The sequence below is a fragment of the Anoplopoma fimbria genome, chromosome 20 (assembly GCF_027596085.1).
Source record: "Anoplopoma fimbria isolate UVic2021 breed Golden Eagle Sablefish chromosome 20, Afim_UVic_2022, whole genome shotgun sequence".
NCBI classification, from domain to species: Eukaryota; Metazoa; Chordata; class Actinopteri; order Perciformes; family Anoplopomatidae; genus Anoplopoma; species Anoplopoma fimbria.
This window is the reverse complement of record NC_072468.1, coordinates 21,555,448-21,571,778: the sequence shown is the minus strand read 5'-3', so window position 1 is coordinate 21,571,778 and position 16,331 is coordinate 21,555,448. Positions and strand designations below refer to the sequence as shown.

Below are 16,331 nucleotides of genomic sequence, written 5' to 3'. Positions count from 1 at the left end.
CTAAGCAGTTCCAGATAGGCATCCACGTTTGGAAGATGTAAGCTTCCTTGGAGAAAGCGTGCACTCGCTCTTCAGTTCAGCCCAATCGATTGATCAGCACACTGGTAAAATTGAAACCAGTTAGTAAGAACTCGCAGAGGGCACCTTGGAGGAGGCAGATCAATGGTGGATAAAAGGAGCATCAGTGAGATTGAGTTTGACTTTGCCGGTCGGGGCGTTGGAGCATCATTCAGCCGCTCTTAAAGCATGATTTAGATAATCTCTTAAGTGCAGACTGGGGGTGCTGCACGTGCCCAAAACAGCAAGACCATTTATAACTCACAGACTCATTATCTACCAGGATTCATTAGGGCTGACAATCTGCGTGCTACATTTTTGTCGGTTTTGTCTTGCCGACCCCAGTTCTCCCCCTCTCCGGAGTCTCCATGCTCGTCAGCTGCCATTCAAACACACACACACACACACACACACACACACACACACACACACACACACACACACACACACACACACACACACAGAGCACAGCCAGGCCAGGCCGTCTGTGTGTCTGTGTGTTCCTGTCTCTGTTTGAAGTGGCTGATCTCTGATAACGCGTACCTCTCTGATTGGGACATACTACTCTGTCTGTCTGCCTCTTTCACCCCAATCCTGTAAAAAAAGCTCACTGCAGAGAACCATGCAGAGCTGAAATGAAGTCGGTTTGGAGAAGAGCTCCAGAACAACACGCAGATATCTTCCTCTTAACAAATGTCACTTGCCAGGGAACGCCACTTTAACCTCTCAGTGCGGATAATTCACTTACAATTAATTGATTTATTAATTGGAGGAGGAAAGTGTCTCCGCTTTGAGTTATTAATCATTATTGCTGTCATTATATTTAATGGATTTGAAACAGCGGCCCCCATGCCTGGTCAGTATCGAGCAAATGTCTCTCTCCATGTTTGTCTGCAGGCTTGTACAAATCATGTAGAATCCTTAATGTGGAAAAATCTGCATTTTTTTTAATGCACGTCTACCACAGCGCATGATTGACTGGTTTGCATTGAACCCGTGCTGGCCAACACATTCTGCTGGAAAGCCACAGTTGCACGTCCTGCAGGCTTGTCTTACCTTTGTGCCTTTGGAGCTACAGGAGGACTCTGTCAGGGGAACGTACTGTCTGAAGCCTCAGCCTGTCTTTTACATTCCCTCTCTCTGAAAAAAATAAAAAAGGATGACATTAGAGTCTCATTCCAACACAGATACAATGCTCCTCATGCCTTGTGTACCACACCGACTCATCTTCATACATTAATAACTACACAGCATCTGTCACTCTCATAATAGTAGCATCAGCACAAAGATATTCTGCTGCCGTAGTAACGTGGGGCATAAGGACGAGCTGAAGTTATTTGGTTTCTGAGCAACCATGGTGATGGATTCTACAGTATTTTCATCAAACTGACAAATGTAAAATTATGTTTGCATATTTTAAAAAGACAGGTTTGACACTGGAACACGGTTAAGAAATAAGAATAAGTGCTGAACAGTGAGGGTTGCAGAAATCAGTCCTAAAACCTGGAAATGAGTCAACATTTGTACACTTATAGTTCCTTTGTCACAAAGTCAATGTCTTTTTTTAATGGGTTTTGGTTAGCTTGCTGAAATAATGTCTGTGGTTAACATAAGTTGAAGAGATTTTAACATTTTGTTCTACGACATTAAGCAAATACATCAGCAAATACCCCAAGAGTGTTTTATTAAGCTTGAACATGTCTTGAAAATGGCTAAATGGGGACTACAAGACATCATTACCCAGACTACTCTGCCTTCACAGCCTTGTTGTGTTTACTCACACTCATGCGACTGGTGTAATTTGTAAATAGCCTAAAGTTAGCTTTGTGCTTCTGCTGATTGCGTTCACACTTCAAAAACCATAAAAGTGGTTTTCATTTGTGAAGATTATCTTGCTGAACAAAACATGTTAGCATCATAAAGTTGTGTTTTCCAGAGAGCTTATTTTCTGCAAAAATCCAGAATCCAATGGAAAAATGTGGTTGGCTTTTTGTTGTGGGGACCAGTGTGATGGTTGGACTACAAAAAGATGTGTTCCCTGCAGCATTCTATATGATATCGTAGAGGATAAACGCTCTGATGTGTGATGTTTCTGATCATTATTAAGTATTATTTAAGTCTTTTCGAGCCAGAAATAGATACATCAGATGACTAAGAAATAGATCTTAGATGTTATGTTCTCTGTCATTCTTATTTATTTGTATAATTTATTTCAACTTGTTTTTTCTGTCAGTGAGGCCTGTTCAGTACATTGAATGGTTGATTTATTGTACAACACAAAACATTGATCCAAAAGGGTTGTGCCAATATATTGAAGATGCATTTAAATCTCTCTGTGAGGCTTGTACAGAACATGAAATGGTGAATCTTTGATGATCGAATAAGGGTTCTAACAAAACATCACAACTTTTCAGTCAGTAAAACATCATGTAAAGCAGCTAAAAACAAAAAAACATTTTACTACAAGATCATAGTTTGGATTATATTGAAGAGCAAAGCCTCCCAGCTACTATCAGACAACTCCATATGTGATTTTACATTTACATGATGATGCATTACCCCGTTGCAAAAGGAGAGTATTGCTATGGTGTGGCAGCGATTTGCCTAAAAGCTAATTCATGCCATTTTGGAAACTGAAACTTTATTACAACGGTCATAAACATACAAGTACATGCATGAAATTTGACCTTTGCATTTAACCCCCATCCTAAGTATGGGGAGCAGTGGATTGCTGCGAGGGATCGGACCGCCAACCTCGTGGTCAAGAGGACAACTGAGCCACGGCTGCACAAGTAAGTTACTGTTTTCATGCACTTTATACTTCAACTTTTACATTTGTGCTGTTAGACCTCTAACCTAAAGCTTGAAGTATCACTCTGGTTTTAACATAGAGCGCCAGCTCCCTGTATCTTTGTACATTTTTACAACTATTTCCATCTTTATTTCCATTTTGCGGTGGAAAACTGTACTAGTATTTTGCAATGTGGTGTTTTCCAGTTTTTTTTGCTCTGTTCAGTATGTTTTGGGCAATTATTTGCCTTTTTTGACAGAGGGGAGAGAGACGGGGAATTTTACCAATAAAATTCTGTAGTTGATTTATGTGTGTTTTTCTAGACTCTTTATTGTAAAACACTTTGGGCTACATTCATTTTTATGAAAGCAACCATATAAATATGGTTTAATCCTCTTATTATTATCATTTCTAAGGCAATTCCGGCTTTTTCTTGAATGCCAGTAATATATTGCACCATCCTTCTTATTCCACACTAAATGGGAAATTCCCCCACAGTCCTTTCTCAGAATGCAGAAGCCCGTCGACCTGAGCTCCATCCTGCCCCCCGAGTCTGAAAAGTGACACTGCATTTGTTTAACACTGTGACAGTCAGGTGGCCATAACTATTAAAAACTTCCCATGTTTATTTACAAATTGACATGTTTATCTCGTACAAACACTGGTTCCATCGTGTCCTAGTTTTTAAGGAAAGATGTAAACACTCGGTTTTTTGGGTGGTGGCGAGAGTTGTGGGTAGCAGACAAGCTGACAGAAGATGAGCTGGATTTGTGGATTGTCTCGCAGCTCCATATAGAGCAGGTAGGGACAGGGAGGGGGAGGTGGAGGAAGGGAAAAAAAAGGGGGTGAGAAGTGGACGGGGGCAGGAACAGAGAGCGATGATGAAACAAGGACAGACGGGAGCAATGCCCTCGACCAGGCGGGAAAGGTAGAGTGGCGCCTGCTGAGGTGAGTCTGTCCGCCGTACTGGTGCCTGTCTTTGTTTGGCCAGAAGATTCCTACCGATAGCCTCAGTGACTGATAGGAGACACGCATGCTCAGGAAAACACAGGCCAAAGCGCGCATGCCTGGAAAACACAGATCTAAAAAGCCCCTTTAACTGTTGTTTTTTTTTTTTTTTTTTTTTTTTTTAAATGAACCTTTTTTTCTACCTACTCTCTCATATGCTCACTCTAATGAAGGTGAAGCTGGATATATCATTTTTTGTCTTGGTCCAGTCACAAAAAAAAAGTGTCATATTCAGATTTCTCATGAGCTGAGTCATGCCTAGTGATGCATGGAAAAACAAAATGACATGTGTTCAACTCGAGTGGACACGCCGCCGTGCTGGTTCAAGTGGTGGACCAGAGCCCGTTTCTGTCCCTCATAATAAAAACACACATGAAAAAAGTTGAAATGCATGAAGTTAAAGGCAGCGTGATGCTATCTAGTCATATTAGACAGGCTTCGGTGGATTCCAACAGATGTGGAGCCATTTCTGGTTGTATTTGTTGACACTGATGTTGTGGTCACCCAAAGCAAGCACGCGGGCCAGCGGGGTTATCAGTGAACGAGACAGACTGACGCAGGGGTCCCTCCACATGTTGCGCTAATTGAGCCAGCACAGGCAATTTGTAGACACTTTGAAGGTATAATGAGAATTCAAATGGCCCCTGATTTTATCAGCTCGCACAGTCTCCCCTTTTATCAGTTTGTACCTTTTATTTTGCCCTTTTCTGTTATTTCATTTCCAGCTTTATTGATTTTTCTTTTTTGGTATTTATTCACAGCCTGATGCCGTTGTGGAATAGTTCTCTCTCTGACAGGCTAATTAATCTTAAGGTTTTTATCTGTGCTTCAGTGATAAGGGGGAAAACAATGTAGGGTTAGGGTTGTGCTATTTCCACGCCATTGTTAACAGTCGGGGTTATTATTATTATGACATTGTCATTAAATCCACACAGGTAAAATATTTATCGACTATTGTTAACATGCTGTGTGTCGGAAAATTGCTAATTGTGTTTTGATGAAACAAAAGCAGCTGTCTTTTGTTATTTATTGTAGGCATATGGAGATACAGAGATTAAAGATAGATTGTGTCACGTAGTCATGATTTACAGCAGATTTGTTAAGCTGTGGGGTAAAATGCCTGTCCAGACATAATAAACCTCATCAGATCACATTATTTGCGTCTTTAATTAATGCACATTGAAACACCTTGACTCTCAAATGGAGGATTTTTAATCCTGGCTACCATTCCGTCGCTCTCAAAGGGATTTAATTTGGTTCAACTGCAGGTTCCTGTGTATTATGCAAAAACTGAATGTGTTGAAAATGAGTGGCTAATTATTCCATTTGAGAGGTTGTAATTACATCCTTTAGACTGAGCAATGGATATTCCAAAGTGGCTCCCTCTCCTTAGTGAAGGATTTCCTGGGTCGAAACAAGTGCAGCTCAGTCAGCCGTGCAATACATTGACCCATGCAGTCTTGACCTTTGCTGTGGGAATCTCCAGAGCTTGTTCCAGGAAAAAAAAGTCAAATTTTTTAGATGAAGCTCTGCGTCAAGAGAGAGTACATATTGCTCTCGTATATTGTAAAAAAAAACGATGGTCACCAGCAGCAGCAGCAGCAGCTTGTTCATGTGTGGAATTACAGTAGGCTTACGTGTTCTGTCCGCGGAAAAGTAATTTAATTCAATAGTTCAGAACTGGTTTGATATTGCTGAACAGACAGTGGGGCCCCACAATAAAAATAAAAAAAATAGATCCGATTTCCCCCCCCCAGTGTTGCAGCACTACGGCGGGGAAGAGAGGAGGAGGTCGAAACTTCCCAAGTGGAGTGAAGTAACTGCTGCCAGGAATGGGCCGGGCCTCCTGCAGCGATGAGGCAACACTGAGCCCCAGTGTGTATAAATACCAGAACGCTCTGCACACTCAACCAACAGACAGCGGAAAGGGACTCTAAAGAGCTGACAAGGGTCACCAAAAAGATCTGAAGAAATCCACTTGGCCAGACAATCACCATCCGTCACTGAAGGAAACACTGTGGTGTTCTACGGTGGCCCGACACCCATGAGGCAGAAGACCAATCGACTCTAATCATCAAAGGATTTAATAACTAAACCGTTTAAACCTCCTCCCCTCTAAAATGAAGGCATTCAGCATTGCAGTTGCAGTGACACTCGTGCTCGCCTTTATTTGCATTCTGGAGAGCTCTGCCGTCCCATTCACCGGGGTAAGAAATTTGACTTAAACTCACTTCATGCGCTTATTAGCCATAAATGTTTTCTCAGGATGCTAAATAATGTGGCTCCTAAAAATGTGCATAATTCATTAACAGGTGCACGAGCTGGAGGAGGCAGGGAGCAATGACACTCCAGTTGCGGGATATCAAGAAATGTCAATGGAATCCAAGATGGTATGTTCAATTGACTGAATGAATTAAGGCAATTACCGTGAGCAAATTCAAATTTAAGTGGATGCGTTTTCCCCATGGAGGGCCCCGGTGCTCCCTCCACACAAGGACGGGGGATGAAATGCCGGAGATGAACGCGAACGCTCACGTTTCTTTGTCTTTTTCTCGCACAGATGCCAGATCACATCAGGCAGAAGCGCCAGAGCCACCTCTCCTTGTGCCGCTGGTGCTGCAACTGCTGCAGGGGCAACAAGGGCTGCGGCTTCTGCTGCAAGTTCTGAGGACTCCCGCAACCACCACGAAATATTAATTTATTACGCTTTTTTTTGTCTTATCCCAAGAAATTACCTTTTTCTTGACCTTTTTCTCCAATGCATTGCCTGTGCTACACTGTTTTTGTATCATTTTTAAAAAAGGTGGTATATGAATCATAGAAGAGCACTGGGGGAAAGAAAATGAAGCGCTATGCTTTGTATTTATTTTATATGTTTTAATACTTTCACCCTGTGAGTCTTTTTGTAAACTCAAAGATATGTAAATTTGTTTTCTAAAGATAATCCAGATGTGACTGTTTCTTCATTTAAATTGACTGCAACAAGTTAATAGATGGTGTTGAATAAAAGATGAAAATTTGAAGCAACTGCCAAGATGTTTTTTTTTCTGTAATTTATGAGGAAATATTTAACAGCAGTAGTTTTTTTTATTGAGTCAGATATCATGATCATCAGGGCTATGTTAAATACTTTACCTGTTGTCCAGTATGTTTTATTAAACATATGAAGATACTGAAGTTGACATGAGGAACTTTGAACTGGTTATGAAACAGTCAACAACATTTTAATAACCTGCATAATTCAACAACACCATCAGCAAAACGATTAGCTATGTCTGTTATTCTTAATGCTTATCGTTGGTGCAATCAAATCCGATTTTGGGTGAAATCAGATGAAACACGTAGGTTCACTAGAAACATCTCAAGTTCAGATTCCAGCAGGGCCTCTGCCAGTGACGAGCACACCAGACCCAGATTTTTAGCTTCGCTGCTGCCTTCGAACTACAGTAGGAGCTCTGGCAGAAGGAAGGAAACGCTGGTCCAACACCGACACCACGCTGCCGGAGACACTGGTCATATTGCTGGGCCCGCTGGAGGAAAAATGGGGGCACTGGAGAACCAGAACCAGGACTGCGTGGGGCAGACTGTCAGATCCTGCTGCAGTAAAACAGGGTTTTTTTCTAAGGGGATTGTGCTGTCAAAACTGCCACAAAAGGAAAGTTCCATGTAATAGCTTAAAGTGATGAAAGGCAATTTAACCACTTTGCATTGTAATTATATAATTAAGATATTGTTGGATTTGGTCTCACTGCAGTTACTAGTGCTTAATTATGTAAATGCAACATCCAAACACCTAACTGTAATACCACTTGAAACATATATGAAGTGTTTAACAATCAATATGCTAACTTTCATATACTATAAACATCTGTTTTTATTACTTATTACGAATACTTTTCATTATAATGATGATAACAATGAAAACCAGGACTCTCTTAAAGAAATGATTTTTTCTTTCTCTGAAGAAATCATTTTTTTTCTTTCTCTGAATCTTAGCATTGTGTAATGAGTCTGCGCTTCTCAAAACACTTCCTCTTGTTCAAGTTTCCTGCAATTTATTTGGGGCGCAGTAAATAGAAAAATTGTCAGCAGAAGCAATTTCACAGACAAGGCAGGTGGGGTCGACTTCTAAGCTGGTGATTTATTGCAGATCTTCATACCGACATAACATGTTACCTACATAAAAAAACATCTCAACTTGATTTACCACTGTTAACGGTACTGACAGGGTTGTAGAAATCTATAAATCCTTATAGCAGAAAAAATTATAGAAATCTACATGTGTGCTTTCGTATATCCTGTCAGATCTGTGAGACTCTGAGAGACGCTCCTTCAGTATCTGTGTCAAACATGGTACATGTAGTGGAAAATTCACGAAAAGCACTGGAGTTTTCAGATTACCATTATCGACAGTGTGCCCTCTTCTTGCTAGTTATTGCGGCTGCTACTGGTGAGACAATAATCAGTTAACTCAAAAGGTGTAGCTCTCGCTGTTCCACCTCAGATAACGTGATATCTACTGCCGACTATGGCAAATCAAATAAATAAATCAATAAAAGCCAGAGAAAAGAAATACAATCGTGTTGGAAAAATCCCTATGGTGTTTTCACCCCCCCAAAAAAGGTAGCATAGATTGAATTCCCTCTCTGGATGATCAATTGTAAATGTATGTCATGCATGAACCGTCAGGTTTAACGGTAATGAATGTGAGCAACATTCATGTGTGATCTGTGGATCTGTGGGTTTTTTTTTGGGGGGGGCTATGTGTGTCGTACCGTGTGGGTTACGTTCCTACTTTTGCTTTTCATTAACTAACTGCTGCAGGCAAAACTATTTTAAGATGTCACGCTGGTGTGTCAGGATACATAAACTACTGTTGTGTTTGGGGATGTGAGATCTCAAACAGATACTCTTGGTTGTCATTATGTCACTCCTTGTATGTTAGACAGAGGAGATGAGTGTGCGTGTGTGTGGGCAGCTGAAATAAAAAAAAGGGAAGAGCACCACATACAGAAACTCAGACTTCTCCCACTAGACATATCATGCAGGCGGCCAAAAATGAGAGAAATGTGAAAGGCTGAGTTCACACAGGCGGAGTGACTGACACTTGAAAGGAGGTAAACATGAAGTCTTTTTACCGTTAAAGAAAATATTTTATACCAGTCTGCAATTGACTTTATTTTGATTCTTCTTTTTGTATTCATGCCTCGCAGCAGTAGGCAATATTTTGCAATTGCTGAGAAAGATGTTCCTGTGGAGTTTGTGTGTGTGTGTGTCAGGGTTTAAAAAACAAAAACCAGACACAGTGAGTGCAAACAAGATGGAGATGTGAGGCACGCGTATAACCACTTTGTGCTTTGAACACTCCCATCCAACTTTTATATATTCCACAGTGGCGAAACACAAATGGGGGAAAGTCTGAAACAAAAAAACAACATAAAGTGTCTTAGTAAGGGGTTGGGTCCACCGTAGATTGAACCATGTGATGTGCAGAGGTTGAGTAAGTTTCTTTCCCCCATTTCATGCAGCTACTATATGCACTATTTTCCAAGCCATTTGATATTAGAAAGGCTAAAAATCTGCACATCATATGGGTAACAACATGATATGTTAAAGAAAATGATCCTGTAGAGCATACATCCTATTTTGTATGCAATTGTTCTCCAGCTGTCTAAATCATTCTGAGGACCCTAACACAATATTTTTTTGATGTTACTGTTATTAAGTAACATCATTTAATAAGTAGGGTAAGCTATTTTTGTTATCGTATGCTGGAGGAGAGTTCACAGAATTTATGTTTAACTGACAAATCTGCTACATTTACCTTTAAATGCCATAATAATCTGGCCTGCTCTAATTGCAAATAAAGCATCCCCAACAATGCCAAGTAAATGTGGTCCTCAATATACTGAAACAAATATAATAAGCTCACAGAAGAACAGTTAATCAATTATATTAGATTTCTTAAGGGACTAGCTAAGTAGTAGTAGCATAGAACAACCCTCATAACAATGTTAGGGAGGACATATATAGCAGTAAAATAACTTTTGGTCCATTGATTTGCTGATCCAGTCAGAGACACTGAGTGGAAATGACAAAGCTGAAGGTATTGTAAAAACATAAAACCCCCTCCCTGCTCCGCCTATCATCATGTATTTTCTGTTTCATTGTGATCTCAATACTTCGACTGAACAAGATGTGCAGGCTGGTCAAATAGAGACAATGATGCACTGTGTCTGGAAATGGGGTAGTTTTAAGAAATGTGTCTACTGTGTGCCATCACCCTGTTAAATGCAACATCACACTAGCAGACTATTTACATCCTTCTCACACACTGTTTAAAGCCTTTTTTATTTATCCATAATGGAGTGAATATCACTTGAGGCTGTCTAAGAGGGAACCTGTGTTTTTTTTTTATTATGTGTATCAACAGAGAAAATTGCATTCCTTTTGGAGTAGATTGGGGTAAATTCAGGACACCCTGCTTTGAGAGCTTTGTTTGGACTGAAAATGTTTTAAGGTGTTGGGAAAAATCTGATGTTAGATGTGTTTTGAGTGATTCATTTAAATGAAGAGAGATTATCTGACTGCTGACTCATTTCTTTCCCTTATCATGAATGTTTTTTCATTCTTTTCTTAGATATAATTTATTACCCTGCCTTTTCCATTGCCCTTTTATTTTGACACAATGTGAGGCTTGAAAGTAGTTCGAATATCCACTAAAGTTGAGATGAATACTTTTCTTTTACAAAAGAATAATAAAAAGCTATGTTTACGAATACTGATTCTTTCAGTATGCAGCCTGGTAAATAGCCCCCCTGTAGTCTGGAGGCATGCCTGGGGTTAAAGGCCGAGCACCCAATGGAGAAGTGTGAACAAAACAACTTGCGATAGCGAGTTGTTAGAGTCCCTCCTCCAGCCTGCAGAGGCAGTGCTGAGTCTGAACTTTAACACTCAAACACCTGCACAATTACAAGAACAACAGTGGACATCCAAAATGTCCCCTGTTGGTCTGGCAACTGAGTGCACGAACACACACAAATACTTACCTACAAACACATATGGAGAGAATTTGCTGCTGTCAGTTTTGACAATTCATCATTTTAAATGATAATCAATGCCTAATGATGGATGCTCATTTTGTAAATTGTCTTGTCGTCTGTGTATCGTCATCGTCACAACCGACATGCACACTGCAGAGTGAGATTGCAACTGACATCCTTCAACATTTATCATCATCTAACAACAGCCATTGGTGTTTTCACATGATGGATTCATTTGGAGACTTTTTTTTTTTTTTTTTTTTTTTTTTTTTGGCCTGATTATTTGTTTTTTTTAAATGAGCATTCTGTTAAATATGAACTGTTAAATATTCCCCATTTTTGTATTTAGCTGATAAACGGTCATCACTGTGGTGTAAATGTAAGCTGCATCATGAATTTTCTGTTTAATACATATTGAAAAGCTTTCATGAATCACTATAACATTTTATCAACTTGCACTTGAATAGCAAAATAGGTGGTTCTCCTAAAAAAAAAAAAATGCAGATTACTTCATCAAATGAGAAGCTAATTTGGAAAAAATAAGACCAGTTTCTACTGGAAATACATCAAGTAAAAAAAGAATCTTGTAAAATGCTCTTTCATTTAAGCGGCTGGTGAAAAAAAAAGAGGGAAAAAAAGGCTCAAAAGGGTAATTCTTTTTTATTTCAGAGTTACTCAAACCTGGCAGAATAGTGCCCTCCTCAACAGTTATTTCAACCGAGACCTCGAGTTATTCTAGAAAATCAAGTGTCTGCCAGTGGTAGACAGCTGCACATCATGAGGTGCTTCTCAGTACTCATCAAGGGGAAAGAGAAGCGAGGAGTCCAAGCCTCAGTTCATCCAATAAACTTAATAAAGCCAGGACCCGGCCTTTAAAATGCCCAACATAGTCAAATGCCAGACAGGAGAAAGAACTCATCACGAGAGAAATCAACATCGTCGAGTACCAATACAACTTCAATAGGAATTTTTAATGACAAGAATGCATGCCATGGGCATAACAAGCACAATGATCGCTGTGTTGTCTCATCCTTGATAGCTCAGTGCTTCCACTTCAGGCCAAATTGTTTATTGGATTTCATTCAAATTAAAGTTACCCCATCAAGTGTGATAATGCGTGTGTGGAATTTAACGTGTAGGAGGAAGAAATGAGGAAGACACCACTTCTGGGAACAGACAACAGTCGAAGGGTTAAAAGGACATTTTGCTTTGAGTAAGATCAGGAACGCAGGCAGAAACTAGAAGCAAATAAAGAAACACGAAACAGACGTGAATGGTTCAACCAGCACACACAAAGAACATGTGGGGGAACTCTCCTTTCCTATATACTGGGGAGTTAATGAGCAAATGAGAAGCAGCTGCACAGGCAGGTGTCCAATCAGGTGTCAGGTGAATCTCGCTAAAGATGTCTGTCCAGACACTTTCAGCGAGTTCGGGCACAACAGGAACATTAAACAACAACAACAGGTACAACCAATCTAAAGGTGTGTGAAGACACCACTTCCATTCATTTGCAGTGAGAACACGTGAATCCCTCATGTAAAGCACAACAGGATCAAGTCTCCTTCTACTGAGAGAGAAACGCTCGGCCTCATGCAGTCAAAATTGGTCAAAACTTCAAATTGTTTTATTTGTATCTTCTCTATTGTGGAGCATTTATAGAGATGCATTTCCGTCCCTTTACAAGATTGTGTTGCCTAGTTTTAATAATCATTTTTTTCACAGCAGACATTTTGACTTCACGTCACATAGGAAAAGCACAGGTGTTACTGAGAACATTAACGATGGCTCTGTTTTATTCAAGGGTCTCCAGTGAGACAATGAGCCAGCATGCAAGATCCTGAAACAAAAACTGGAATTCAGCCATCATTCATTTTATTATTTACACCTGTGCCTTTCCTACCCTGACGAGTCTTATGTAAAAAGGGCCTATTGTTTTAGTCTGGGAAAATATTAAATCTAATTATGCAGATTGCAACCACCTGAGTAATGAGTGTGTGGCAGTGTATACTTCCACCTCGGCCCTGTGAAGTGTACCTGAGAAACCCAGACAATATGCCTTATGGCAGAAAAAAAGCACAGATGTATTTAATTTCTTTAATTTGGGATGGCTGCATTCCTGGTATGCTGGCTCACTGTCAGGCTGTCATTGTTTACTGGGACTATGCATGGAACTGAGCCATTGTTAAAGACATTTCATTCACCTGAACTCGTCATGCTATGACAACTCAAAATGTCTGCTGAGAGAAAAGTCTATGGGAATGAAGCCTTCAATTATTGTATTATTTACATCCGTGCTTTTTTTCTAATGTGACAAAGTAAAATGTATCCTGTGAAAAAGGCCAATGGTCTCTGTGAGATTGTAAAGTTGTTCTATTAAATGTGCATAATAAGAGATCAGGAGCATTTCGATTCCCACTTAATGGCTCCCAACTGTGGCTCTGCAGTTTTGTCCCAACTGAAAAAATGGCGCAATAGGAACATGCCTGAAAAAGGTTACCTTATTTTGCCTTACTTTGGTGTACATAGTCGGTGTATTCAGTCAGTTGTATCATGGTGCATTCAGTCTTCATCAACTTGTAAAGTTAAGAAATATAATTTGATTATGTTGTCATTACTAGCTGCTTTCAGTTGGGAACCAGTTACCTACAAATGCATCACATCCCATTGAGCGAATAAAGAAGCCAATGCAGAGAAGGACATTTTTTCTTCTTCTCAGTAGCCTCAATATTTTGCTGCATTACAGATAAACCAAAGTTATGCTGCTGTTTTGCTGCAAACGTCACCAGAAAAATGAGTCTTTAAAAGTTTACAGTGATATGCCTTTTTAGCCTGTGTGAAGATAGACCGTCTCATTTCTAAGGAGGTCCTAGTATCCTGCCCCTGAAATGGGATGCAGCTACAAAGTCAAGGCTGGTGAAAGGAAATGGGGAGATGGTGCAGTTGAGACTATGACTGGGACCGGGAAGAGTTGACCAACCACAACACTCATGTTACTATTTAAAAACTTACTTGTGATTACAGTTTCATTTTTAATTAAAACTTGAAGAATTCTCCAGAATGCTGCGTGTTAACACAAAGTGAAGCCAAAATATGGATTATTTATAGCCAGCAGGGGGCGACTCCTCTGGTTGCAAAAAGAAGTCTGATTGTGTCTATGACAAAGTGATCCTACTTTTCACTTAATTTATTACCTCAGTAAACATTGTAAACATGAGTTTATGATTGCTAGTTTTGAGTCTTGAACACAGCATGATGTTCATTTATTAGATTATGGTTCTATTTAGAGTAAAACATACAATAAAGCAGGATGCTTGAGGGCGTGTCTACCTTGTGATTGACAGATCACTAACAAGGTGTTGTCGGGTCTAGGACTTGTCCGAGTTTACGTCTTACAAACTTACTCCTTTTGCAGTGTGTTTTCGTTTCATGAAAGTCAATTATAACATTTTGGTTGCCTCAAAATGTCTTATTTAGCATCCGATTGTATTTAGCGCCACCCTCTCATGTCGGTTGTGAATGCAAAAAACCAAGATGGCGACAACCAAAAACCAAGATGGACACTGCCAAAATGCCAAACTGGAGGCTTGAAAACAGCTGTCCACAAACCAAATAGGTGACGTCACGTTGACTACATCCTCTTCCTATATATAGTCTATACTTTACATTGATCACTTGCCACTGTGTCTGCAGTCTTTGACACAGGAAACACTTTGCAGTTGAAAAAGCTCAATACTTTAATGGCAGAATCTCCAGGAAGCAAACAATCTCTTTTTCTCTATCTGAATCACACAGACGGTGATACGTTTACAATAAGATCATAGTACAATTAATGTGAAAAAAATCATTTTTTAAATATTTTAATCTTTTAATCTAGTCAATTTCATTTTTTTTTGCTCGACGTGATAACTGCCGTCAGTGGGGATTCGGTGTGAACTTAAAAGGTCATCATATGATTCAAACTCCCTTTAGTCAAATCCATTTTCCAGGATTAAATTCAGTTGTGTTTTACACTCTTGATATTGGCGGTAGTATCATGAAGGTAACCATTTGTCATAATTATGGATCTGTGCAGTGCTGCCTTAGGCTAGAGCCACACTCCACTGTGTGTGTGTGTGTGTGTGTGTGTTGTGTGTGTGTGTGTTATAGAGGAATGCCGGGATGACCGAAGGGCTCTTGAGACCTGGTGTGATTTATAAAAGACAGGTGTGGGACTAGACACAGTTGCTCTCTCACTCTCTTCCCATCTCGCATTGATCTTGCTCAAAGACTGAGGAGAGAACATGTTAATCGACTCCGTAGTTGCTGAGAAACAGCCTCCCCCCATTGCCAAGCTTTTTGGAGAACATTTAAAAGCCTGATACCATTGACCAGCGGCCGTCATTGAGATTCCACCACCACCACGAAAAGAAAAGGGTCCTCTTCCTGCTGCCCATATCACTTCTCCTCACACGCCCTGTGTAATGCATCACACTGCACCATTTGCATTTAGATCACCCCTTTTTTTTCTTGTATTGCACATTGCGTGTCGGGATTCGAGTCGATACTGTGGTGGGCTCCTAAGGAGAATGGATGGTGGTGGTAATGAAGGCGAACCACCAACACAAACACGCCGCCCCGGCCGTCCGTCTGCCCGGCGCCGTACAGCACCTGCAGCCGTTAGTTTTAATTAGCGGAGGGGAGTGATAGGAGCTCCTCCACCCTCCCACTCACCCATCCCCTCTGGTGGAGAGCAACTGAATACTGATGCGCCCGCCTCGTGCTGCACATTTTCTTTTATTATTAAGGTTTAATTGATAGAACAGATCCAGAATGGCTCATTCTACCACAATGCTCTATTAATTCAAAATAGATTGGTTGTTTGGATGGAGAAATAAATAATCAGGTCAACACATTGATGAGCTCGTTGAATTGGTTAATTAAAAGCAACAAAAAAAAATTCTATTCTTGTGCCAATTGCTGTGATACAATAGTAGTTCTTCCGAATACACTGCACTTTGCATTGTGAGGCCTTTGTAGGAAATCTATGTTGGCTGTAAGGGAGAAAAAAAAGTGAGTTGAGAGAGCATGAAATGTGGCTTATCAAGTGGGCAGCTCTCCCCAGATATTTCATGGGATTAACCTCCTGACAGTTGCAGAAAGTTGAGCGGTAGATTCCGGCGTCCGTAAACACTCTTACTCATGCTCTCCACCCTGATAAGACCTGTAGTCACCTACACTGCCCTGACACTCCACCCACACACTGCCCCGACAGCCATGTTTAGCCCGGAGTAGAGGAAAAGCAAGTGCACTGTCCTCTAAATTCAGGCAAAAGCATGAGATTAGCCAGTAGGCCCTGATAATGTCTTGTGATATTTCAGAAAACAGTATTGCAAATCTCCTGTTTGTCTAATATTACAGTCCCTATGATGGCTCCTCCAAGCTTTATCTAT

The 16,331-nt window shown here is 40.4% G+C and overlaps 1 protein-coding gene across 1 annotated transcript; it reads left to right on the top strand.

Moving 5' to 3' along the window:
- Nucleotides 1-5,755: 5,755 nt before the first annotated feature.
- Nucleotides 5,756-6,883, top strand: hamp (hepcidin antimicrobial peptide). The gene is made up of 3 exons (XM_054621000.1): nucleotides 5,756-6,063; nucleotides 6,169-6,246; nucleotides 6,417-6,883. The coding sequence occupies exons 1-3, from the start codon at nucleotides 5,977-5,979 to the stop codon at nucleotides 6,522-6,524; spliced, it is 273 nt and encodes a 90-aa protein (XP_054476975.1). The 5' UTR covers nucleotides 5,756-5,976; the 3' UTR covers nucleotides 6,525-6,883.
- The last annotated feature ends 9,448 nt before the right edge of the window (nucleotides 6,884-16,331 follow it).

What these genes read in the sequence shown, in the direction of transcription:
- hamp (XM_054621000.1), top strand. Translation starts at nt 5,977, where the DNA reads ATGAAGGCATTCAGCATTGCAGTTGCAGTGACACTCGTGCTCGCCTTT. An exon ending in CTGCCGTCCCATTCACCGGG is followed by an intron (nt 6,064 to 6,168) that starts GTAAGAAATTTG and finishes ATTCATTAACAG; the next exon opens with GTGCACGAGCTGGAGGAGGC. An exon ending in TGTCAATGGAATCCAAGATG is followed by an intron (nt 6,247 to 6,416) that starts GTATGTTCAATT and finishes TTTCTCGCACAG; the next exon opens with ATGCCAGATCACATCAGGCA.